Source organism: Oncorhynchus gorbuscha, linkage group LG24, assembly GCF_021184085.1.
Source record: "Oncorhynchus gorbuscha isolate QuinsamMale2020 ecotype Even-year linkage group LG24, OgorEven_v1.0, whole genome shotgun sequence".
In the NCBI taxonomy this organism is placed as follows: Eukaryota; Metazoa; Chordata; class Actinopteri; order Salmoniformes; family Salmonidae; genus Oncorhynchus; species Oncorhynchus gorbuscha.
The window spans coordinates 12101611-12129171 of NC_060196.1; the positions used below are offsets into that span (position 1 = coordinate 12101611).

The 27561-nt window shown below is 42.9% G+C and overlaps 1 protein-coding gene and 1 long non-coding RNA gene across 2 annotated transcripts; both read left to right on the forward strand.

Moving 5' to 3' along the window:
- Positions 1 to 2668: 2668 nt before the first annotated feature.
- Positions 2669 to 7447, forward strand: LOC124012116. Its single transcript, XR_006834664.1, has 4 exons — positions 2669 to 2857; positions 3022 to 3137; positions 5402 to 5548; positions 6612 to 7447. It is a non-coding gene; the product is annotated as an uncharacterized LOC124012116 (long non-coding RNA).
- Positions 7448 to 10819: 3372 nt separating this feature from the next.
- On the forward strand, positions 10820 to 26712 carry LOC124012073 (tudor domain-containing protein 7A-like). The gene is given in 21 exon segments (XM_046325453.1): positions 10820 to 10838; positions 11604 to 11812; positions 12146 to 12293; positions 12553 to 12790; positions 13012 to 13064; positions 13352 to 13593; positions 13799 to 14341; positions 14344 to 14562; positions 14690 to 14826; positions 15092 to 15281; positions 17024 to 17135; positions 17491 to 17696; positions 19475 to 19609; positions 19743 to 19826; positions 20014 to 20148; positions 20313 to 20417; positions 22010 to 22426; positions 24708 to 24829; positions 25078 to 25238; positions 25487 to 25608; positions 25867 to 26712. Coding segments are annotated over 20 exon segments (3669 nt in total). The 5' UTR covers positions 10820 to 10838; positions 11604 to 11611; the 3' UTR covers positions 25966 to 26712.
- Positions 26713 to 27561: the final 849 nt, after the last annotated feature.

A 27561-nucleotide genomic window follows, 5' to 3' on the forward strand; every position in this document is an offset into this window, starting at 1 on the left:
ACCCACACACAATTATCTATAAAGTCCCTCTGTCGAGCAGTGTATGAGGGAGGTTTTCCAATGCTTCACAAAGAAGGGTAAAAATATATATATATATATATATATATATATATATATAAATAGTACCAGTCAAAAGCTAGGACACACCTACTCATTCAAGGGTTTTTCTTTATTTTTACTATTTTCTACATTATTGAATTGAAGACATCAAAACTATGAAATAACACATATGGAATCATGTAGTAACCCCAAAAATTGTGAAACTAATCAAAATATATTTTATATTCTTCAAAGTAGCCACTTTGCCTTGATGACAGCTTTTTACACTCTTGGCATTCTCTCAACCAGCTTCACCTGGAATGCTTTTATGAGTCTTGATGGGTTCCCACATTTGCTGAGCACTTGTTGGCTGCTTTTCCTTCACTCTGCGGTCCAACTCATCCCAAACCATCTCTTTTTTTGTGTGTGTGAATTTTACCACTTTTTCTCCCCAATTTCGTGGTATCCAATTGTTGTAGTAGCTACAAGCTACTCTTGTCTCATCGCTACAACTCCCGTACGGGCTCGGGAGAGACGAAGGTTGAAAGTCATGCGTCCTCCGATACACAACCCAACCAAGTCTCACTGCTTCTTAACACAGCGCGCATCCAACCCGGAAGCAAGCCTTTCAATGTGTCGGAGGAAACACCGTGCACCTGGCAACCTTGGTTAGCGCGCACTGCGCCCGGCCCGCCACAGGAGTCGCTGGTGCGCGATGAGACAAGGACATCCCTACCAACCAAGCCCTCCCTAATCCAGAAGACGCTAGGCTAATTGTGCGTCGCCCCACGGACCGGCCGGTTACGACAGAGCCTGGGCGCAAACCCAGGGACTCTGATGGCACAGCTGACGCTGCAGTACAGCGCCCTTAATCACTGCGCCACCCGGGAAGCCTCATCCCAAATCATCTCAATTGGGTTGACGTTGAGTGACTGTGGAGGTCAGGTCATTTGATGCAGCACTACATCCCTATCCTTCTTGGTCAAATAGCCCTTACACAGCCTGGAGGTGTGTTGGGTCATTGTCCGGTTGAAAAACAAATGATAGACCCACTAAGCACAAACCAGATGGGATGGCATATCACTGCAGAATTATGTGCTAGCCATGCTGGTTAAGTGTGCCTTTAATTCCAAATAAATCACTGACAGTGTCACCAGCAAAGCACCATCACACCTCGTCCTACATGCTTCACGGTGGGAACCACACACGCGGAGATCATCCGTTCACCTACTCTGCATCTCACAAAGACATGGCGGTTGGAACCAAAAATCTAAAATTTGGACTCATCAGACCAAAGGACAGATTTCCACCAGTCATGTTTCTTGGCCCAATCAAGTCTCTTCTTATTCTTATCTTTGCAGCAATTTGACCATGAAGTCCTGATTAACGCAGTCTCATCTGAACAGTTGGAACACTTGATGTTAACAATTGATGTCTGTTACTCTGTGAAGCATTTATTTGAGCTGCAATTAATGCTAATGAGCGTATCCTCTGCAGCAGATTTAACTATTCAACTTACTTTCCTGTGGTGGTCCTCATGAGAGACAGCGCTTGCTGTTTTTTTGCAACTGCACTTGAAGAAACTTTAAAAGATCTTGACATTTTCAGCATTAACTGACCTTCATGTTTTAATGTAATGATGGACTGTCGTTTATTTTTGCTTATTTGATCTGGTCTTGGTATTTTACCTAATGGGGCTATATTCTGTATAACACCCCTACCTTGTCACAACACAACTGATTGTTCAAACATAAACCTTTAACAGGGCATACCTGTTACCTAACCCACTGTTCCTAGGCCGTCATTGAAAATAAGAATTTGTTCTTAACTGACTTGCCTAGTTAAATAAAGGTAAAATAAGTCAATAAAATGAAGCTGGTTGAGAGAATGCCAAGAGTGTGCAAAGCTGTCATCAAAGTAAAGGGTGGCTACTTTGACGAATCTCAAATCTGAAATATATTGTGATTTGTTTAACACTTTTTTGGTTACTACATGATTCCATATGTGTTATTTCATAGTTTTGACATCTTCACTATTATTCGACAATGTAGAACATAGTAAAAATAAAGAAAACCCATTGAATGAGTAGGTGTGTCCAAACTTTTGACTTGTACTGTATATTTTCTAAAAGCAGATATTGATTATCTCTTTGAGCAGGGTGAAGTTATGAATTACTCTTTGGATGGTGTATTAATACGCCCAGTCACTACAAAGATACAGGCATCCTTCCTAACTCAGTTGCCTGAGAGACTCCTCTGGTGACTTTGTAACAGTTACAAAGTTTAATGGCTGTGATAGGAGAAAACTGACGATGGATCAACAACATTGGACTTATTCCACAACGCTAACCTAAATGATGGAGTTTTTCGAATGCACTCAACCGTCAAAGCACTGCTTCCTCAAAAGAAAAAATAAAACATCTTACTGTTCCGCAAAGCACTGTTGAAAAATATCCCATACAATAATTAATTTTACAGTGAGGACAAGTGACGAGCTTGGTAATGATAAACTCACAGGAAAATAAACTATCCTTTGGAGGGAGAAAAACCTCAAGGGAATCGATCCCATTGGTTATATGTTACTGCGCTCTCTGTTGACAGTGCCATTGCACGGTAACATGTCAGTCAATAAGGGAGCACAAGGTGCCACTTGTATAGTTTGGCGTTTGGGGTCAAAGGTACGTCACATGACTGCAACTAGGAAACGGAGCTTTGAGAGCTATCAGTAGATATTTCTTAAACGCGATAACAGAAAGTACTATCTTTTATGTTACTCCCTTGCTCGTTGAAAGTGGTCCCGACACGATAAGAAGCGACATGTGAGTGCATTTCAAATTTTGGCTAACCACTGTGTCAGTTATAAAGGGATGCTAGATAATTGTAAATCTGTACATCTTACTGACTCGTTCATGGAAGAAATGTATTATTCAGTTTGAAAGTCAACTTTCCTTTTTTAATTGTTTATTTATTTGTTGTCTTGAAGGGGCTCTCCTAACCAGACCTGTGACAGTGGTGTACCCATGGACCTCTTCCTACACTATTCTCTCGTTCCGTCGGTAAGGGGTCTCTGTGTCCCCCATACAGTACGTTAACATCCAGGTAACACTGTACTTGACACCTAGCGTCATAACACGTTATGATACAGTCATAACCATGTCACAATATGTCATGACAGCTGACATAACTTGTCATAACCTGTCATAATATGATCATCACACTGTCACGACCCATATATTTACCCCTGTTGTGACATATTGCGTTATTTTGTGGCTGATTGTGAACACCTACATAAGAGCGTCAAAACCCACCTTTATTCAAATGTGTTTTTTCCCTGCAAAGAAGTTTCCTTTCGTTTGAAAGTTTGCTTCTTATCCTTTGTTGTGGTATTGAATTCCTTTAAAGTTGTGTTTTCACACTTCACGACACTGTTAAGAAGCATTACGACCATCCTGTGTCACTTTACTTGGACTAAGAAAATACACTTTATGACACTGTCAAGAAGCATTATGACCAGTATGATCAGAATCGTGTAAGCCAGATAGGTACATGGCCTTGTGCCAGTCATCAGTCAAAAAAAGAGGGTGTCTTGTCCTGCTCCTGAAATCTGCTCCTGCATTCATCCCAGTCAACAGAGCATTGGGGTAGGTGCATGTCTGACATCAATGTGTGCACAGCTACAATGATAATTCAATATGGTCCATTTCAGAAAATGTTATATTACATAGAAATACTGTTTGACAAGTAGGCTATGGTGTAATGGAATGTTTTGCCTTGGGTGGTAGGTGTTGTCGGTTTTAACACTCTTATGTAGGTGTGATAACCAGCCATAAAATAACCCAATATATGTCACATCAGGTCTACATATATGTGTCATAAAAGTGTTATGACCATATTATGACAGGTTATGACACATTAGATCAGCTGTTATGACATTATAACATGGTTATGACTGTATCATAATGTGTCATGTAAAGTGTTACCAACGTCCACTGGTGCCAGTAACACAGCATTCTTAGAAAAAAGGGTTTGGCTGTCCCCGTAGGAGAACCCTTTTTGGTTCCACGTAGAACCCTTTTGGGTCCCACGTAGAATTCTCTGTGGAAAGGGGCCTACATGGAACCCTTAAAGGGGTCATCCTGGAATCAAAAAGAGTTATTCAAAGGGTTCTCCTATGGGGACAGCTGAATAGCCCTTTTAGGTTGTAGATAGCTCCTTTAGGTTCTAGATAGTGTAGTACATCAACATACAGTAAGATATAGTATGTTTGACTGTGTTTTTGCAATAGACATGCTTATGTAATAAGACAATGCTATTTTTCTGAAAAATTATAATTTATTCAACAGTGCCTTCAGAAAGTATTCACACCCCTTGACTTTTTCCATATGTTGCTGTGTTACAGCCTGAATTTAAAATTGATTATATTGAGATTTTGTATCACTGGCCTACTGTACACACAATACCCCATAATGTCAAAGTGGAATGATGTTTGTATCATTTTTTACAAATTCATTACAAATTAAAGTGTTCAACCCTTTTGTTATGGCAAGCCTAAATAAGTTTAGGGGTAACAATGTGCTTAACAAGTCACATAATAAGTTGGATTGGCTCTGTGTGCAATAATAGTGTTTAACATGATTTTTGAATGACTACCTCATCTCTGTACCCCAAACATACAATTATCTGTAAGGTCCTTCAATCGAGCAGTGAATTTCAAACACAGATTATTTTTTCCAATGCCTTACAAAGAAGGGCACCTATTGGTAGAAAAAAATGCAGACATTGAATATCTTTTGAGCATGGGGAAGTTATTAATTACACTGTGGATGGTGTATCAATAAACCCAGTCACTACAAAGATACAGGTGTCCTTCTTAACTCAGTTGTCGGAAAGGAATGAAACCGCTCAGGGATTTCACCATGAGGCCAATGGTGACTTTAAAATAGTCACAGAGTTTAATGGCTGTGATAGGAGAAAACTGAGGATGGATAAACGTTGTACTTTGTCCACGATACTAACCTAAATGACAGAGAGAGAAGAAGAAAGCCTGATCATAACAAAAACACACAAAGACCACAAAGCAAATATAAGTTAGATTTAAATGATATATTTCCTGGTTTCCCAGAAATTTGGCTTATGATTCCGGGAATCCTTAAACCAGGATTTCGGGAAAACCAGGGAATTTATTGAAAGTTCCCGGAATTTTGCAACCCCAGACTTTGCTCTCTTTTGTGTATTCTACATAGTTCGTCATCGTCATATTTTATTTATACAGAAGGTGGCAGCATTTCACTGGATTTGAATGACAAAGATTGTGTGGCAAGTACACGTCCTATAGAATGTAACTCTTTGACTGTCTATTTCAGGTTACAGCACTTGGATCAGGATGATTTTCACATACCACTACCACAACAACCCTGTCATGTTGTGTTTCTGCCATCTTCTCCTGGAGAGACAACAGAGGACCACAGAGGCAGAATCGTACTCCACGTTCAACAACACACCTTCGCCAGGTCAGTTAACATCAAGATGTCATGAACACAGCTGCAGATCAAAAGAATGGGATTGTTGAAAGATCATTTAGTGTAGGTTGAAGTGTCTCATCATGTGAGTGTGTATTAGACTAAATAGTCCTTGAGAGATCAGAAGGTTTTGAGAGCACAAATCATACTAACCTCCAGTGGTGTAAAGTACCTAAGTAAAAATACTTTAAAGTACTACTTAAGTAGTTTTTTGGGGTGTGTGTACTTTACTATTTATATTTGAGCAATTATATTTACTTTTGATACTTAAGTATATTTAAAACCAAAAAATTTTAGACTTTTACTGGGTGACTTTCTCTTTTACTCAAGTAATTTTCTACTACGGTATCTTTACATTTACTCAAGTATTACAATGATGTACTTTTCCCACCACTACAAACCTCAGTAGCCCATCACAGACTGTTGATCAAAACAGACAAATGAGCACATCCTGAACGCCTCACAACTCATACAAGTGACATTTTAGACCTGAAATATGAATGCTAGGACACGTAATAATTATTTGTAGATCATGTCAGTCTCTCACTAAAACCATTGGGTTGTAGATTCAGCCTGTGGAAGTTCTCTCTAATACCACTGTGTTGTAGATTCAGCCTGTGGAAGTTCTCTCTATTACCACTGTGTTGTAGATTCAGCCTGTGGAAGTTCTCTCTATTACCACTGTGTTGTAGATTCAGCCTGTGGAAGTTCTCTCTATTACCACTGTGTTGTAGATTCAGCCTGTGGAAGTTCTCTCTATTACCACTGTGTTGTAGATTTCTCTATTACCACTGTGTTGTAGATTCAGCCTGTGGAAGTTCTCTCTATTACCACTGTGTTGTAGATTCAGCCTGTGGAAGTTCTCTCTAATACCACTGTGTTGCAGATTCAGCCTGTGGAAGTTCTCTCTATTACCACTGTGTTGTAGATTCAGCCTGTGGAGGTTCTCTCTAATACCACTGTGTTGCAGATTCAGCCTGTGGAAGTTCTCTCTAATACCACTGTGTTGTAGATTCAGCCTGTGGAAGTTCTCTCTAATACCACTGTGTTGTAGATTCAGCCTGTGGAAGTCGGGCCAGGCGGCGATGGATGCTCCTCTACACCCTGATGAAGAACCCACGACTGATCCTCCTGAGGAAGAACAGGACCTCCTCCAGTCCCACTCACCAGGACACTGTTGTCCAAGCCTGGCTGCTGGCCTCTCAAACCGAACAGATGGGACAGGCACCAGAGACGACAGCCACAGCCGTTACATCAGATCAGACGACGGCCAATGGGCAGGCATTAACTGACTGATTCTGCTCATGGCTTATACATGCGCAGCCTGAAATAGTGTAGTACAATAATGTGACATAACATTTAGTAGGCCTACACACATTTCGAGGACCCCTTTTTGGCTCATGGGTGCTACATTTGATACTACAGGCCAAGCTCTTACAATGCATTGTATTGTATGTGATGAATCATGGGAAATGGGGATAACAACTGAAATGTGTCTTCTGCATTTAACCCAACCCCAGAGAGGTGCCGGGGGCTGGCTTAATTGACATCTACATCTTTGGCACCCAGGGAACAGTGGGTTAACTGCCTTGCTTAGGGGCAGAACAACAGATTCTTACCTTGTCAGCTCGGGGATTCTATCCAGCAAACTTTCGGTTACTGGGCCAATGTTCTAACCATTAGGCTAATATGATTAATGCATTACAAATTTGGAAATATCTACATAATTACTCCTACTGGGAAAAATGCTAGGACAAATTGAACATAGTTATGCTTTGTACCTCATAACGGTCCATTTGTTTTTACTCGGCCACGTAGCCACAGGAAGTAGAGGTGCTGAGGGTGTTGCAGCACTCTCTGAAAAATCGGAATAAAAAATATACAATACCAGTCAAAAGTTTGGACACACCTACTCATTCAATGGTTTTTCGTAATGTTTTACTATTTTCTACATTGTAGAATAATAGTGAAGACATCAAAACTATGAAATAACACATGGAATCATGTAGTAATCAAAAAAGTCTTAATTAAACAAATCAAAATATATTTATATTTGAGATTCTTCAAATTAGCCACCCTTAGCCTTGATGACAGCTTTGCACACTCTTGGCATTCGCTCAACCAGCTTCATGTGTGACAATACAGAGGCGGATGCAAGATGCAAGCAACGATGGTTTAATGAATACAATTTACAGCAGCAACAGGACAGACAGACTGTACTCAGATGGAATCCGACCCAGGGACTAGGGCGCATCTTCCGGTGATAGCGTGCTGAGAAATCCAGGGGAGTGTGTCCGGAAGTGTAGGAAGGAGCACAGCAGATAATCCACACAAGGGCGGCGAGAGATGAGCACGGAGACACGACACAACCTCAGGGAAGTAACGACACAACCTCAGGGAAGTAACGACACAACCTCAGGGAAGTAACGACACAACCTCAGGGAAGTAACGACACAACCTCAGGGAAGTAACGACACAACCTCAGGGAAGTAACGACACAACCTCAGGGAAGTAACGACACAACCTCAGGGAAGTAACAACGATCTGACAACAAGAAACACTGGTTACAGAACATATAAAGGGAAGATAAGTGGTTCCAGCTGGCACAGACAATCAGGCCGAGATTGGGAACCACGCCCACACAAACACGGGGGAGAGAGAGAGAGAGAGAGAGAGAGAGAGAGAGAGAGAGAGAGAGAGAGAGAAAGAGGGAGGCAGTGGATTCATGAACCGTGACATCATGAGGTAGTCACCTGGAATGCGTTACAATTAACAGGTGTGCTGTGTTAAAAGTTAATTTGTGGAATTTCATTCCTTAATGCGTTTGAGCCAATCAGTTGTGTTGTGGCAAGGTAGGGTTGGTACACAGAAGATAACCCTATTTGGTAAAAGTCCAAATCCATATTATGGCAAGAACAGCTCAAATATGCAAAGAGAAATGACAGTTCATCATTACTTCAGGACATGACGGTCAGTCAATGTGGAACATTTCAAGAACAAGTTTCATCAAGTGCAGTCGCAAAAACCATCAAGCACTATGATGAAACTGGCTCTCATGAGGACCTCTACAGAAATGGAAGGCCTAGAATTACTTCTGCTGCAGAGGATAAGTTAATTGGAGTTACTAGCCTCAGAAATTGCAGCCAAAATAAATGCTTGACAGAGATCAAGTAACAGACACATCTCAACATCAACTGTTCAGAGGAGACAGCCCGAATCCGGCCTTCATGGTCAAATTGCTGCAAAGAAACCACTTCTAAAGGACATCAATAATAAGAAGAGACTTGATTAGACCGATGGAAATCTGTCCTTTGGTCTGATGAGTCCAGATTTGAGATTTTTGTTTCCAAAAGCTGTGTCCTTGTGAGATGCAGAGTAGGTGAACGGATGATCGATGCATGTGTGGTTTCCACAGTGAAGCATGGAGGAGGAGGTGTGATGGTGCTTTGCTGGTGACACTGTCTGTGATTTATTTAGAATTCAAGGCACACCTACCAGCATGGCTACCACAGTATTCTGCAGCAATACGCCATCCCATCTGGTTTGCGCATAGTGGGACTATCATTTGGTTTTCAGCAGGACAATGACCCAAAACACCTCCAGGCTGTGTAAGGGGTATTTGACCAAGGAGGAGAGTGATGGAGTGCTGCATCAGATGACCTGGCCTCCACAATCACCCGACCTCAACCCAATTGAAATGGTTTGGGATGAGTTAGACCGCAGAGTGAAGGAGTAGCAGCCAACAAGTGCTCAGCATATGTGGGAACTCCTACAAGACTGTTGGAAAAGCATTCCAGGTGAAGCTGTTTGAGAGAATGCTACGAGTGTGCAAAGCTGTCATCAAGGCAAAGGGTGGCTTCCTTGAAGAATTTAAAATATAAAATCTATTTTTATTTGTTTAACATTTTTTTAGTTTGTAAATTATTCCATATGTGTTACTTCATAGTTTTGATGTCTTAACTATTATTCTACAATGCAGAACATAGTAAAAATAAAGAAAACCCCTTGAATGAGGAGGTGTATCCAAACTTTTCACTGGTACTGCATACACGTTTTAAAGGTATTTTTTAAAATTATGTTTTCTTCTCACAAAGTAGTGCACTGGGCCTTTACTAGTATTATCAGACTAATATAGATGTCTGTAGCTCAAGCAACAACAAAAAAATGTTTCAGCACCTCTGCTTTGGCAAAAAAGCTAGTTGTATAATTATGAACAGTATCTTGCAGGATTCAATAGTCATTCTAATGGGATACAGAAAGAACAAAACCTCACATTTAAGGTGCAAAGTTATGGGCAAGGACACAAAACATCCACATCAAACGAAATATTTTTATTGATCAAATGACATGGAAAACAACCCCTTTTTATGCAGTATTAATTTACCATCCTTAAAAAACACTTAAGGTAAATGTACATTGCTGTATTGTACATAGGCTGGTCATGCAAAGTAGCGCAACGATCTAATGCACTGCATCTCAATGCTTGAGGCGTCATTACAGACACCCTGGTTCGATTCCAGGCTGTAACACAACCGGCTGTGATTGGGAGTAGAGCAGTGCACAATTGGCCTGGTTTTGGCCGGTGTCGGCTGTCATTGTAAATAAGAATTTGTTCTTAACTGACTTGCCTAGTTAAATAAACATTACATAAAAAAAATATATGGATAATAATCATCTTGGTTTGTACCTGTAGACTTTCCATCACCATGAAGAAAAACAAAGTAATTGAGTACGTTGAGACATCAAGTGGTTTGTGATAATGTGGCTCAGTTGGTAGAGCATGCCGCTGGGTTGTGGGTTTGAATCCCATGGGGAACCAGTATGACAATGTACGTTGCTCTGGATAAGAGTCTCTTCGAAAAGGAATGAATAGACCATTTCAGTTTCCACATAGTAAAAAAAAAAGAACATCACAAAAGTAGTACGCTGGGCCTTTACTAGTCATGTATTAGCAGACTGAGTTAGAAGTCCTCAGCACATGCAAGAACAAAAACAAATCTGCACCCCCAAACTACTTCCAGCAGCTAAAGTATGCCACGCGTACTGTATATCGGTTGCATCAATGATTGTAATTGAGTGTCTCTGACTTGAAAATAAATAATTACATTTGTGTAAATGTCTTACAATAAAATAAATGACATATTTACTAAAAGCTGCCGTGATTCCCGATAATTATTACATTTGACCATCTGAACTTGAGGGCACGTGGGCGCCCCGCGGGCGAACGTTCATTTGAGAACAGTTCTGGGGAGACAGTGATTGAAGCTAATAACAGTCCCAGGTAATCAGTATGGCTAACCAGCCAATATGAAATACAAGGTATTATACGTCCTTGGACTGTTAATAATAGCCATGTAGCTAACGTTAGTTTGAAGCCTGGGTAATTTCGTTACAAGAACTAGTTAACGCTAGCAGACTTTGGCTAGCTATCATGTTTTCGCCAACAACGCTAAGGCTGTATAGCATATTCGTAGACGGTATTATAGTGTAAGGACTGACATTGGATGTTTATAGGAAAAGTTACTTTGAAAAACATGTTTGACCGCCCCAAAGATCGACGGCCTCCCATGACAAGTGCCACACTAACGTTATTCATCCAGTTCAACCTACAATCAAAGCAAACTTTTGTAACCTTTCTAAACATCTCTGCTGCAATCGCTACTTTTGTTTAGTTGGCTAACAACAAACACTGGGAAGCTGTAGCCTAAGTGGGCAACCGTATAGCTAGCTAGTTATTGAGTTGGTTATTTCTAGGCAACGGTAACTTCGCTACATATCCGCAGCTCAAGTATTTAAGTTGGCTAGCACATGTCTCAGTAGTTGAGGACTTGGTAAGTGTGTATAATTGTGTGTTTGATGACTGTAGAACATAACTGTCTTGATTATCTAGCGCAATGATTGGACATTCATTCTAGTCATAATTGAAGTTGGCTCCATTTGTTTATTTGTATTTAAGAAGGAACAAAATGGCGCTGCAATACAAAGTAGTTAACGGGACTAATTTTGTGTTGACACTGACAGCGCCCTTCATTATGTTCCTGACCAGGTGTCAGGATGTCTGACGATCTGATGAAGAAGATGCTCCGGGCTGTCCTCCAGGCCAACAAGAACGGAGTGTCCATCACGCGGCTGCAGGGGGAATACAGGTCGCTGACGGGGGAGTTCATCCCTGACCGAAAGCTGGGTTACCCCTCACTGGAGTGCTTCCTCCGCAGTATCCCCTCCGTGGTCAGGATGGAGAATCGCATGGGGGAGGTAAGGCCTACCTCCCAATAAACGAGGGGGATGGTAGCCTAGTGATAAAAAGCACTGGGCCAGTAACCGAAAGGTTGCTGATTTGAATCCTGAGCCGACTACGTGTGAAATCTACCTGTGCCCCGCAGGCGCAAGTAGCATATCCCTTACACCAGCCGGTTCCTTTTCTATTGGCCACTTTCCTTTTAAATCTATGAAGGGAAGTGAAGATGTGCACATTTCAGGAGGAAGGACATATTTGGAGTTTGAGGAGAGTTGAGTTAGTCAGATTTAGGTTTTAAGCCAATATGTGTCACTTTGTATGAGCTTGTACTCTCCATATTTCTCCTGTAGATAATGTGCTTCGCTGCAGTCTGTCAAGAAACGGCCCACATCGCTCAGCTGGTTGCCCGTCAGAAGTCCAGCAAGAGGGCACCTGGCAGATCCCAGATGCTGAACTGTCGGATGAGGTCGAAATTGGCTTCAAATTTTGTGTTCTATGGTAGGTCTCGTCTGTCCGTGTCCCAGTCTCCGTCATCTGAGAATGGCTCTTTTCTGAATGTCTTTCCTTGATGGCCCAGTTTACTATTCCTTTGAGAACTTGAATTTCAACAAAAAGCTAAGTATAAGGGCGACAAAAAATGATATTCCTCTCACTCCTGATTCTTTGCACATATGAATAAAATCAGTGAGTGAAAAAGTGAAGCAAGGATGCTATCATCACTGACATCTACCTCTTCCATCTATCCCCTCGTCTCCAGAGAAGCCTCGGACGTCCCTGCGTCAGCCCGTCCGTGCTCCAGTGCACTCTGGCTGGAGCCAGCCATACTCCTCCATGGGACCCTCACGGCCACGGAGCTACAACATCTGTGGAGGCTTCAGTGCTGGGGGAGACATCAGGAAGATGTACAGCCAGCATGACGAGCGGGCCAACCCCCCTGCTCCGGCACCGCAGAGTCAGAACAGGGAGCCCATCACTCAGGTGAAACCGAGTGAGAGGTGAGTGGAAGGAACACATGCTTTAGTATGAGAGGTGTGGAGGGCATTAACACACACCAATGTGTAAGGTGTAGGTGGTTTGTGACATTATACCGTATTCAATGTAATTTTATTTAATGTTATTGACAAATGTCTTCTCTGTATTCAAATAATACCACCAGATGTTACTATCCCTCTATCTTTCTTCAGACCAGTCAAGAAATGTACCTTTTTTTTTTTAGACTGGTGAAACAAGTCAACCATCACATTTCGAATACCACCCAAAAAGCTCCTGGTAAGTCTCAAGTGGGACCCATCTTTCTCCAGTTGGAGATTTGGCTAATTGCATGACAGCAGATTCATAGTGGAGATTTTGTCTGAAATCCCAGACTAAGAATATTTCTCCTAGGAAGTGTATGCTATGTCTCCCCCTGGAGGGCATCTGGTTAGTGTCCTCTGAACACTTTAGTGGTGGTAGTGTTACTGTACAAAACTTTTGAAACCGTTTTCACCCTACTGCACATGACTGTGGCTGGTATACTATGTATTAATAACATGCCATCGTTTCATCCTATTTCCCAGCTCTCTCCAGTTTCCCAGCTCTCTCCATTACCATCAGTAACGTCCCTCGTCCGACGCCCAAAGCCCTTCAGCCGGGAGACTACAACCCCCAGGTTGTGCAGAATCGGATCTCTGAGGTGCTGAAGAAGTACTGCAGTGGTCTGTGGCTCTCCAAGCTGCCCTCTGTGTACTGGGACATGCACAAACAGGACCTACCTGGCCAAGCAGTCATAGACATGGAGAACTGGACACACATCTGCTTAGTAAGTATCTAGTGGAAAATCATATTATCTTTGTTTCCCTTCTATCAGCAACAAAAGGAAATGTTTTGAGATTATAGAATAGTTACCACTTTCTTTCTCCCCCCCACAGATTTACAGAATATTAGATAGTCACACTGTTTTACTGTAGTGTTTTATGTACTTTAAAAATACACTTTGATGCATCGATTGACACTTTGTGTTTCAGGTTGAGAAGCCTGTTAGTACCAATCGAGCAGATAGGCTGGTGTACCCCCCTCAGTCCAAACCCCCCAGCCTTGCTCTCTCACCAGTCAAACCCCCAACGGCTCCTTATACAGTAAAACCAGCCACGTCCCTCCTAGCCAAACCCATCACTACCGCTCCAGTCAAACCAGTCACTGCCAACCCAGTGAAACTGGCCCCTCTATTTTTCTCACTGAGGAACCCCTCCTTGAACCAGAGTCAGACCTTGCCCACTCCACCGGCCCCCTCGTGGAAGCACTCCCTGACCCATACCTCCACCTCTCCAACTGCCCCCTCTACCTTGTGGAATCCCTCTCCTTCCTACCTACTCCCTACGCCCACCTGTAATTTGTGGAGACCCTCCCCTACTTCCACCTCGCCCTCATCGAAGCCAACAACTACTCCCCCCCTCCCTCACCCCCACCTCCCCTACTCCTCCCTTCCTCACCTCCCCCACACGGATGGCCTCCCCTACCCCCACCACTCCAATCCCCCTCTCCCCTACAGCGGTGAGCATCCCCTGCGGAGGCGCGCCTCAGACTGAAGGAGCTGCTGTCTAAATACAGCCACGGCCTGTGGGCCCACGCCCTCCCCAAGCTCTACCAGGAGACCTTCAAGGTCCCCTTCCCAGAGGACCTCCTGTCCAACCTGTCTCTCTTACTAGACATCTGCACCGTGGAGTACCCCATGGCCGACAACAAGATGAAGGCCATCCTCTACGGCCCAACCACCGAGTACAAGGCCAAGGTAGGGCTGCCTGTTCCACTCCTGAAATGTTATTTAATTTATTCATCGTTTATTCAGGTCCAGTAGAAGAAACTGGTAGAGAACACATTGGCACAACTGTATTAAGGTGTGTTGTTTGGACATGCAGGTGAGCAGCACCCCGTCTTCTCCGTCGGGTTATAAGCTCAACAGCACCCCCATGGTTCCTCCTCTGGTGCTCCCCAAGGAGGAGTTCCCCTCAGTGCTGGTTGTGGAGGCAAGAAGCACCGACCAGGTCATCCTCAGGTAGCTTATTTCTTTGGGCATTTTACTATTTATTTTGAGAAATTTCTGGTGAAGTTTCTGGGGATATTTTTTGTCTGACACCGCAATTTTGAGGGCATTTCATTAACTTTTCAGGGCATTTTGCAGCCTAAAGCCTCTAATTTCCTGTTTAGAAGATTCTCTCCCTTGCAATATTTCCTGTTGCTTCTGGAAATCCTCCAACCTGGATTTCAGAAAAACCTGAACAATTTCAGAAAATGTTGGGAATTTTCCTCTTCTTACTCAGGTACATAGGTGAGGGCTACTCTCAGGCCCTGGAGACAATGGAGGAATCCATGAGTACAGTCTACAGCCAGCTCAGCGCTCAGAGGCTCCTCCCCTTCCCCTCAGCTGGTGACCTGGCGGCCGTCAAAGTGGAGGGGGGCGAGGAGGTCGTCAGGGCCCAGGTCTGTGAGGTCATGACCGACAAAGTCAAGGTAAGGATAGTCTTGGAGAGGCAAGCTCAATGGAGAATCTCCATTGAAAGTTCTGTTTAGTCCAGGACTAGGCTTAACCGGTATCTAGGGAATCTCCCCTATAGATTTGTGAAGCGCTGCAGGGAACTGAGCCAAAAACACGATTAGGTGGTGAAAAGTTGAACAAACATTGGCCTAGTGGTTAGAGTGTTGGACTAGTAACCGAAAGGTTGCAAGATCGAATCCCCGAGCTGACAAGGTACAAATCTGTTGTTCTGCCCCTGAACAAGGCAGTTAACCCACTGTTCCTAGGCCGTCATTGAAAATAAGAATTTGTTCTTCACTGACTTGCCTAGTTAAATAAAAGTAAAATAATACATTAAAATGCAGTAGAAAGAGAAGTGTGTGGTAATGGGTTAGAAGGGCCTCACGAGGATACTTTTCTGCCAACTCTTTAGTTGGATTTTAACCTCTCGGGTATGTGGGATGCTAGCGTTCCACCTGGCCAACATCCAGTGAGATTGCAAATCACCAAATTCAAATACAGAAATACTCATTATAAAAATTCAGAAAAGATACAACTATTAAACATAGGTTTAAAGATGAACTTCTTGTGAATCCAACCACTCTGTCAGATTTTTTAAATGCTTTACGGCGAAAGTATACCTTACAATTATTTGAGAACATAGCCCAGCAGACAAATCATTAAACGGTAACCAACCAAGTAGAAGTTACACAAGTCAGAAAGAGAAAATTAATCACTTACCTTTGATCTTCATATGTTTGCACTCAGACATTCATTTATTCAATAAATGTTCCTTTTGTTCGATAAAGTCTCTCTTTATATCCGAAAACCTCCGTTTTGCTCGCTTTTTCTTCAGTATTCCACAGGCTCAAACGCAGTCACAACAAGCAGACAAAAAATCCAAATTGTATCTGTAAAGTTCATAGAAACATGTCAAACGATGTTTATATTCAATCCTCAGGTTGTTTTTAGACTAAATAATCGATAATAATTAAACCGGACAATAATGTCGTAAACAAGAAAGGCACTCTCTCGGTCGCATGAAAAAGCTCTGTGACACGGCAGGGTCCACTCATTGAGACTGCTCTTTCTCCCACATTTTTCAGAATACAAGCCTGAAACAATTTATAAAGACTGTGGACATCTAGTGGGGAAGGCATAGGAACTGCAATTTGAGTCCTGTCAATGGATACTGTAATGGCATTGATTAGAAGAAAAAAAAATAGAAAAAAATCCTACTTCCTGAATGGATTTCTCAGGTTTTCGCCTGACAAATCAGTTCTGTTATACTCACATTATTTTAACAGTTTTGGAAACTTTAGTGTTTTCTATCCAAATATACTAATTATATGCATATCCTATCTTCTGGGCCCGAGTAGAAGGAAGTTTTCATTTGTGCATGCTTTTCATCCAAAATTCCAAATGCTGCCCCCTACCCTAGAGAAGTTAAAGTATAGTGTGAAAAATAATAATAATGGGGAGCAGGAAATAATGAGGACGTTTTATTGGCCCTTCCTATGCTAGACTTAGTTACAGGTGTCCAGTCCACATCACCTACATGGCCCTGTGTTTAACCAGATTTGTCGCCCCTCAGGTGTTTTAAGTGGACAACTTAAACATCCTGTTTTCTCAGTAACCAGCCGTGTAGGTGTACTACTAGAAGACTACCTTGAATGTTTTCAATCCACAGAAAGTTAAAGGCCCTGTTTATAACCAAACTGTTGTTGTTGCTCTACAGGTGTACTACGTGGACCATGGCTTCTCTGAGGTCCTCAGTAGAACCAAACTACTGGAGCTGCAGAAAGACTTCCTCAACCTGCCCTTCCAGGCGACTACCTGTACACTAGCTGGTAACCAAGTTCAACTCCCATTTCCCGTCTCTTCTGAGCATCGCAACTACAGTGTGTCCATGAAAATAATTAGTTTGTGTGATGGAGAGAGAATACAAGCAGTTAGCTAAATGTAATGTTTATTTACACGTCACTACAGTTAGTGGTATTCCACGTTCTGGTGTGTTTAATCTGCTTTCTTTGTCCTTTAGGGATCCTCTCAAATCTAAGTACCTCGGGGATGTAATATGGGGCAAGAGGTTCATTTTAATTGCTCTGTCTTTTTCCATCTCTTTCTCGCTCTCTTTTCTCTCTCTCTCCCTCACACTGCTGTCACCATCTTTCTCCCTCTCTGCGTCTCCCTCTCTGCGTGTAGGTCTGGAGCAGTTCAGCTCGGAGCTGTCTGTGCTGCAGATCCTGGCGTCCCTGGCTGTAGGTAAGATCCTCCTTGTGGAGCTGCTGCAGCACGACGCTGACCCGCCCCAGGTGGTGCTCTACGACACGTCGCACGATGATGAGGTCAACATCAACGTTGTCTGCCTCAAGGCTCTGCAGGACAAGGCCATGGAGAACCCTTTACAGGTTGTTATAGGTTTTCTAGAGTTTTTCCTTTCAATGCACATTTGATCAATTTGCATGGAATGGACATGCAGACAGCATGCTGGGAGCAGCACAGGGTCAGCCTTGGACTGGAGCACATTTCCAGGTTAATGGCCTTGTTCTATAGCACACATGCAATATTGTGTTCTGTCCTTCATCCATCTGAAATGCATGCGTTCCCATCCTGTTTTCTCTTACCGTGTTAAGTAATCTACCTCAATCTCACTGTAATGAGGGTTTATTCTCAGTTAGGCGTTCATGAATATGTAGTGCCATGTTATCCCTTATTTCTTAAGTATGGCGTTTGAATGTGTCTGGTTTCTCCTCCAGGTCAACAGCACCTAAACTCAGCAAAAAAAAAAAGTCCTCACTGTCAACTGTTTATTTTCAGCAAACTTAACGTGTAAATATTTGTATGAAGATAACAAGATTCAACAACTGAGACATAAACTGAACAAGTTCCACAGACATGTGACTATCAGAAATGGAACACTTTGTCCCTGAACAATGGGGGTGGGGGGGGGTCAAAATCAAAAGTAACAATCGGTATCTGATGTGGCCACCAGCTGCATTAAGTATTGCAATGCATCTCCTCATGGACTGCACCAGATTTGCCAGTTCGTTGTGAGATGTTGCAAAACTGTTCCACCAAGGCACCTGCAAGTTCCCAGACATTTCTGGGGGGGGGGGTCATAGCCCTCACCCTCCGATCCAACAGGTCCCAGATGTGCTCAATGGGATTGAGATCCGGGCTTTTCGCTGGCCATGGCAGAACACTGACATTCCTGTCTTGCAAGAAATCATGCACAGAACGAGCAGTATGGCTAGTGGCATTGCCATGCTGGAGGGTCATGTCAGGATGAGCCTGCAGGAAGGGTACCACATGAGGGAGGAGGATGTCTTCCCTGTAACGTACAGCATTGAAATTGCCTGCAATGACACACCGCCCCAGACCGTGACGGACCCTCCACCTCCAAATCGATCCTGCTCCAGAGTACAGGCCTCGGTGTAATGCTCATTCCTTTGACGATAAACGCGAATCCGACCATCACCCCTCGTGAGACAAAACCGCGACTCGTCAGAGAAGAGCACTTTTTGCCAGTCCTGTCTGGTCCAGCGACGGTGGGTTTGTGCCCATAGGTGACGTTGCCGGTGAGGTCCTGCCTTACAACAGGCCTACAAGCCCTCAGTCCAGCCTCTCCCAGCCTATTGCGGACAGTCTGAGCACTGATGGAGGGAATGTGCATTCCTGGTGTAACTCGGGCAGTTGTTGCCACCCTGTACCTGTCCTGCAGGTGTGATGTTCGAATGTACCGATCCTGTGCAGGTGTTGTTACACGTGGTCTGCCACTGCGAGGACGATCAACTGTCCGTCCTGTCTCCCAGTAGCGCTGTCTTAAACGCCCACATCTGCAGTCCTCATGCCTCCTTGCAGCATGGATAAGGCACGTTCACGCAGATGAGCAGGGACCCTGGGCTTCTTTCTTTTGGTGTTAGTAGAAAGGCCTCTTAGTGTTTGAAGTTTTTATAACTGTGACATTAATTGCCGTCTGTACCGTCTGTAAACTGTTGGTGTCTTAACGACTGTTCCACAGGTGCATGTTGTTTATGGTTCATTGAACAAGCATGGGAAATAAGCCCTTTACAGTGAAGATCTGTGAAGTTTTATGAATTATCTTTGAAAGACAAGGTCCTGGAAAAAGGGACGTTTCTTTTTTTCTTTGCTGAGTTTATATGAATGTGTCTGGTTTCTCCTCCAGGTCAACAGTACCTATATGAATGTGTCTGTGACCAACGTTTGTTCTGACGGAACCATCTTCTGCCAGCTGCCCTCCCGAGGTCGGGTCAAGCTCAATGAGATCCTGGATAAGATCGAGGCCTTCTTCATAACCCAGGTACACGAAGACAGTTGGGATAGTTACACCATTCTGTTTTCTTTTTTGGGGGGGGGGGGGCAAATTGCTGTTGGACATTTAGCCTAATAATGTTATGGGATTTACAATATGTTGTTGATCGTCTCTTTGCCAGGTGACGTCAGAGTCTCTGGTGTCCACTCCGTTCTGTGGGAAGTGCTGCCTGGCCCGGTACAAAGGAAGGTGGTCCAGAGTAGAGGTAGGAGACTAGAGAATAAACTACATGGGGAAGACTTATCCCAAAGGGATGTTCTCTGACAATACATATTTTCACCCCAAAATAAATGAATAGTGAAATCTAATGCGTTACAAACCAATTCTCTGCTCTGTTATATTTTGCGCTGTGCTTGCTTTAACCAAACAGCATGTCTGCGTATCCCTGTCAGATCACCAACCTCCATGGTAGCAGAGTGCTAGATATCAAATTTGTGGACCTGGGAGTCCCGGCCTCTGTAGAGGTCATAGAGCTGAGAGAGATCCCTCCTTCGTTCCTGCACGAGCTCATGGTCATCCCACCACAGGTTGGACGGAAAGACCCCTGGCTTTATTGATGATTGATCCCTTGTGTTCTCTCCTGTTGTCTGATGTACAGTTTGCAATAGGTTATCTGTACACCATGCGTTCCTTTACATTGTCGCAAGTAAATGTCCCTATGGGATATTAAAGTATACTACTTTCTTCCTAGGCGATCAAGTGTTGTCTGGTAGAGCTGGAGGTGGGGGTCTGGACTCCTGAGGCTGTTCTCTGGCTTAGAGGTGCTGTACTCAACTCTATGGACTGTAGCATGAAGGTACGTCAATCACACACACAGATCCAATTAAAGTATATATGAGGCTGTTCTCTGGCTTAGAGGTGCTGTACTCAACTCTATGGACTGTAGCGTGAAGGTACGTCAATCACACACACAGATCCAATGAAAGTATTCAGATCCCTTGACTTTGTCCACATTTTGTTACATTACAGCCTTATTCAAAAATTGATGAAATTGTTTTTTCCCCTCATCAATCTACACACACTTTCCCATAATGATAAAGTGAAAACAGTTTGTTATTTTGCGTGCAAATTGATAAAAAAAAATACTTACCTTATTTACATAAGTATTCAGACCCTTTGCTGCTATAAGACTTGAAATTGAGTTCAGGTGCATCCCATTTCCATTGATCATCCTTGACATGTTTCTACAACTTGATTGGAGTCCACCTGTGGTAAATTCAATTGATTGGACATGATTGGTAAAGGCACACACCTGTCTATATAAGGTCCCACAGTTGACTGTGCATAACAACAATAACGAAGCATGAGGTTGAAGGAATTGTCCGTAGCGCTCCGAGACGGGATTGTGCTGAGGCATTGAAGGTCCCCAAGAACACAGTGGCCTCCATCATCCTTAAATGGAAGAAGTTTGGAACCACCTAGACTCTTCCTAGATCTGTCCGCCCAGCCAAACTGAGCAGTTGGGGGAGAAGGGCCTTGGTCAGGGAGGTGACCAAGAATCAGATGGTCACTCTAACAGAGCTCTAGAGTTTCTCTGTGGAGATTGGAGAACCAGAAGGACAACCATCTCTGCAGTACTCCATCAATCAGGCCTTTTTCGTAAAGTGGCCAGACAGAAGCCACTCTTCTATTCTATTTCTAAAAACCTGTTTTTGATTTGTCATTATGGGGTATTGTGTGTAGATTGAGGGAAAAACCGTTACTATTTAATCCATTTTAGAATAAGGCTGTAATGTAACAAAATGTGGAGAAAGTGAAGCGGTCTGAATACTTCCCGAGTGCTCTGTATCAACCGTTTTTGTACTGCAGGTGTGGTAACAGCTAACTGAACAGAATGTTCAGAATGTATTTTGAGAGGAAACTGCAGTCGGCACATTTTTAGACAAAGAACTATTGAATTTGCCTCGAGCAGCAATATATAATGCTTGAAAAAAGTGACGCATAGACAGACAAGAGTTGATTAGACATTAGAAGCAGGTGTGATCCACAGCTGGCGCAATGGAAGAATTGGGCCACAGAGTTGTCCTCATTAGCATAGCTTTCATCAGCTTTCAGAAGCCACAAACTGAAAGTAGGCACACTGGAATGTCGAACTTGTGAATCATACTTTTTTTTTTTTTTTACATGAAAGCCTCTAACTTGGACTGATTTTTAACCCTCTCTTCACATATATATATATATATATATATATATATATATATATATAAGCAGTTTGTAAAGGAAAAAGCTTCATAAAATGAAGGATTGATTTTCCTTCTGTACTGTTAGATCTTCAAGCTTTCTAACTCTCCTTTGCACTGTAGCTCTCCAAGCTGAACTTTAGAATGGAATGTTATTGATTCTCCTATGTCATGTCCAAGCAATTTTCAACCCTCTCCTTTTCTATAGATCTCAAAGCTGGACGAGGACAAGCTGGTGCACATCTACCTGTTTACCTCTAAGGGCTCCCAGGATGTCACCAACAGTGTTAACCACCAGATGGCCACCTCTGACCTATGGAAGCAACCCGGACCCCAGAAGGACGGCCTACCTACCCTCAGTTTCCTCGACACCGTGGTCGCCAACATGGTGGATCCGCTTACCCTCGACAGCCCAGCCTGCAGCCTTATCCCTGTCTCCACCAACACCCCCAGCCCTCTGGATGGTGCCGGGGACATGTCAAACCCCACTTTGGTCACCTCCGCTTGGGGACAGAAGCAGCTGGTGCTGCCCCCTCTCTTGGAGCTTCCCCAGGCGGGCCAGAACATGGACGTCTACGTGTCTGTGGCCTGTCACCCGGGACACTTTGTGCTGCAGCCTTGGCAGGTAACCAGTTCAAGAGAGCTGTCAAGGGCTTGTGCATCCCAAATGGCACCCTATTCCCTACATGGTGCACTACATTTGCACAAAAGTAGCACACTATGTAAGGAAAAGGGTGCCATTTGGGACTCTACAGAGAAATTGTTAACTTCTTATGGGCAGGTGGGACGGTAGCGTCCCACCTGGCCAACATCCGGTGAAATTGCAGAGTGCGAAATTAAAACTACAGAATTATAAATATTTAACTTTCATAAACTCACAAGTGTAATACATCAAAATAAAGCTTAACTTCTTGTTAATCCAGCCACTGTGTCAGATTTCAAAAAGGCTTTACAGCGAAAGCACACCATGGGATTATCTGAGGACAGCGCCCCGCATACAAAAAGCATGAAAAACATATTTCAACCAGGCAGGTGCGCACTCTCTTCCACGTGCTTGGAAACACTACAGCCAAAATGGAAGCCACCTAGAAAAACTACAGTTTCTGGCTCATTTTTCCAAAAGTCAGCATGAAACTCTTTCTTAAGACTGACATCTATTGGAAGTCCTAGGAACTGCAATCTGGGAGGATTTCACCTTCTAATAACAGTGACAGCCATTGAAAACAGTGGTAAGCTGATTTTTTTGGGGGGGGTTCGCCTGCCATATCAGTTCTGTTATACTCAGACATAATTTTAACAGTTTTAAAAATGTTAGTGTTTTCTATCCAAATCTACCAATAATATGCATATCCTAGCTTCTGGGCCTGAATAACAGGCAGTTTACTTTGGACACGCTTTTCATCCGGATGTGAAAATACTGCCCCCTACACGAAGAGGTTAATGGAGTAGCTTAGTCTTGAGACATTGATTTTGTTTGCTCTTGGAGATCGTGTGTTGGTATATTTTAGTCTGTATTGTTGACCTCGCGTGACAGGGATTTCTCTGCCAATGAAATCCTCGGGAGGGCCGCCCGAAGTCCAAACTGTAAAAAAAAGTATTGCTTTCAGTGTGAAGTAAGACGACTAAAACCACGAAGTATGTAGAAAACATAATGATGCTATATCTTTTTGGGGGATATAATCTTTGAGTACTGACAATCCCCTAAATAAAAGCTAAACGGGGAGAATTGAAAGTTAAAACGACAATGAATATAGCAGTATATATTTTATTTTGTTTGTCCAAATGAACACCATATTAGCCATTAAAAAAATGTAGAATTACAGGTAATTAGCTTTAAAACAGAAAAAAATATATAGTTTAGCTCCATGGCAGAATATGTATAATTGCATGAAATTTGCAGTGAACTGCAATATTTATCTCAGCTGCATGGCAAAATGTATAGAATTGCAGGAAATTTGCTTTAAAACTGCAAAAATGTCTCCACTCCATGGACAAATGTTAGAAAATGTCAGCCAGGCTGAAAACGCCCCCCCTGCCACGCTCAACACCTAAGACACTTTTTTGATCCAGAAAAATCCTGCATGGCTGAGGCAACTATGTACACTGAACAAAAATATATATGCAACATGTAAAGTGTTGGTCCCATGTTTCATGAGCTGAAATAAGATCCTAGAAATGTTGCATACGTAAAAAAAAAAAAGCTTCTCAAATTTTGTGCACAAATTTGTTTACATCCCTGTTAGTGAGCGTTTCTCCTTTGCCATGATAGTCCACCTGACAGAGGTGGCATATCGAGAAGCTGATTTAAACAGCATGATCATTACACAGATCCAACTTGTTCAGGGGGACAATGAAAGGCCGCTCTGCTCTAAAAGGTGCAGTTTTGTCACAACACAATGCCACAGAAGTGTCATGTTTTGAGGGAGCGTGCAATTGGCACACCGACTGCAGGAATGTCTGTTACCAGAGAATTTAATTTTAGTTTCTCTACCATAAGCTGATTCAAATGTCGTTTTAGAGAATTTGGCAGTACGTCCACCCGGCCTCACAACCGCAGAACACGTGTATGGCATAGTGTGGGGGCGAGCGGTTTGCTGATAACGTTGTGAACAGAGTACCCATGGTGGGGTTATAGTATGGGCAGGCAGAAGCTAAGGACAACGAACACAATTGCATTTTATCCATGGACATTTGAATGCACAAAATACTGTGATCCCTGAGATCCCTTTTTTTTAAGGCATCTGTGACCAATCAATGCATATCTGTATTCCTAGTCATGCGAAATCCATAGATTAGTGCCTAATGAATTTATTTAAATTGACTGATTTTTCTCATATGAACTGTAACTCTTGCATGTTGTTTTTAAATTTGTGTTCAGTATATTTGAAATGTCAAATCAAACTCAGGACCTGTACAAGCTGGTGGTGCTGATGGGAGAGATGGTCCTTTACTACAACCAAAGGGAGGAGACGCCGGGGCCCGGAGATATACAGAAAGGAGAGGTCTACGCCGCCAAGGTGGACCATAAGTGAGTGGACAGATTAGGTTTTGGAGGCCTCCACAGTTTTGGTTTCATACCAATGTTGACTTCATCGTGTTTTTAGTCCTAGATGATTTATGGGTTTTGTGTTGTTTTCACATGGCTGAGGCAACTATATCAACTTCAAATGAATGTTTCGTTCACCCTTTTCCCTCGTAGTTGACGCTGTTGGTCAAGGGTGTTCTCTCCAACCGCCTGGGGTCTGTATGACCTCTGACCTCTCCCTGTGCCCACAGTTGGCACCGTGTGCTGGTGAATAGGGTTCTGTCCAGCGGCCTGGTGTCTGTGTACGAGCTGGACTATGGTAAACACGAGCTGGTTAGCTGCACCCTGCTTCAGCCCCTCATTGAGTCATTCAGACAGCTGCCCTTCCAGGGAATCACCGCACAACTGGCTGGTGAGTACTGGAAAATGGGTAATACTGTGCATATAATGAATTTGTGTCAGACATGCAATTCTCTGTTGGAATAGAATAGTCTGACTGGTGACTTGTAGTTTATCAACAGTGGATTTCTATCATGTTGACCTCTAACCTCTGCTGCTATCTTGAACACTTCTTGCAAAAGACACACAAAAAAAGACAATCAGACAAACCTGGATAAATAAAGATTTAATAAAATCGAATAAACCCTCTTCCCTCTCCAGGCATGGAGCAGTGTGTGTGGTCAGAGGCGGCGTCCATTGTGTTCCGGAACCACGTGGAGAAGAAGCCCCTGGTGGCCCAGGTGGAGTGTGTGGTGGAGGCTGAGCTTCCCTGGGACAGGAAGGTGATTGATTTATTGCATTTATTTGAGAATGACAAAAATACATATAGCCAGTAGCAACACAATTTCAAAAAAGGATAGCACAGTCACTGGTTGTCTCTGAAATGGCACCCTATTCCTTACATAGTGCACTGCTTTTGACCAGGGTCTGTTTCAGACAACCAGAGCCCCCATGGGCCCTGGTCAAAAGCAGTGCACTACAATAGGGAATCGTGTGCCATTTTGGATGTAAACACGGACTTATTTCCGTTATGCTCCAAGATGATAGTGTACCTGGTGGACACTTCTCGGGAGGAGACAGACATCTGGGTCCACAACATCATGGCTGACTTTCCAGAGGAGCAGAGTACCGCCGCGTAGAACCGGACTGGACAGACGGACCACATAAGAATGTTGGTCAACTCTGCCAGAGTATATCACATATGCTGAAATGATGCACACCACTGGCTGTAGCATATAACTGTTGGTATCCCGTTCACTTATTCCACAGGTTGCAAAGATCTGCCAGTGTCCCAGGTCATTGGGGAGCCTGAATTTATGCAGGAGCTCAGTCTATCAGCTTAGCACTGTGTGAAGCATAGAACTGTGATTTTTCTTATCGTATGGGGGGTGAATTTATATGTGTGTGTGTGTGTGTGTAAATAGAGAAAGGTATTCAACAACAGTAACCACCCCATTGATCTCCTTAGCAGGGTATGTCGTTCAAGTGTAATGTAAAAAAGTGTCCTTTATTGTTCAGTTTCAATCTACTGTCAAATACTTTGCGTAGAAAGTTCTTTACTGATTTAGTTATTATTCATCTGCAACTTTTGGTTTTGCAGTTGATCTCTTTTAAGTTGTTTGTCCTAACTTGTGATTTTTCTTTTTTTTGCATTTTACTCAAATTATTATTTTAGTTTAAATATATTTAAGTCAATTGCATGTAATTTGTTGTTCAATACCTTGACTTTTGAAATGCGTGAAATGTATTTGACTTTGACACTTATTTTGCTGTTTGTGCGTGATATCCCACAGTACTAACTTTACTTTTGAAGGAAGTGGCTCAAATGGATGAATGTAGACTTGGCTGAATAAATTGTTCATTAAAAAGCACAACTTTGTTATGCACAACTTTGTTATACCTTGTAATATTCATTACCAATAACAGCTACTAAGCTGTTTATACCGTGAGTAGAATATGAAAGGAGAGTTGTGTTATGAAGACGAAGGTTTTTATTCTTTACGATAAACGCACTATTGTTTTTGCTGCTGTTCTGATGCACAGGTAATGTCTACTACTGGTAACGTAAATGGCGCTTGTATCATTTGATGGCCATGTAGCGCACTTGCCTGGAGAACAAGTGTGTGACATCACTTGACTGGCAGCGCCGGGTGAGGAGGAGTAGCGGTCGGAGAGTTCACTTTGCCTTTGTGGGAGTGTTGTACTACATTACGCGAACCACTGAAAGACAAGTTGTAAGCAAAGTTAAGGATTTCAATTCGGCTGCCGTTGACAACATTCGAGGATATCCGTGCGGATATCAAACTTTTTTTCCGCTTGGTTGCGCGGTACTTTACTTTCCTTGTATGAAGCGACTCTAGTGTGACTCGACTGGCCCTAAAAGAATCCATATCTGGTCAAAGTATTCAACTGTCACAAAGCGGGACCCGTTCGCTATAAATAGCCCGGATAAGCAGTGGAGGAGGTACGTGCATACGAAATAACTTCTTGTTCTAGCAGAAAAGTCCTTAAATACATCATTTAACGAATACGTTTAATATAAAGATATTTTGTCATATCCCATGATTTAACCCAGACTGAAGCTTCAAAGTAACTGGTGTTCACTCGAAGTGTGGGAAAAACTAAAGTATTGTTTTACTTTGAAAGAACAATGTATTAATTTTAGTATTAATAATGCAAAGTTATGCGTTCTATGCATTTTCACCGGTCATCGAATCTGCCTATGAATGACAGCT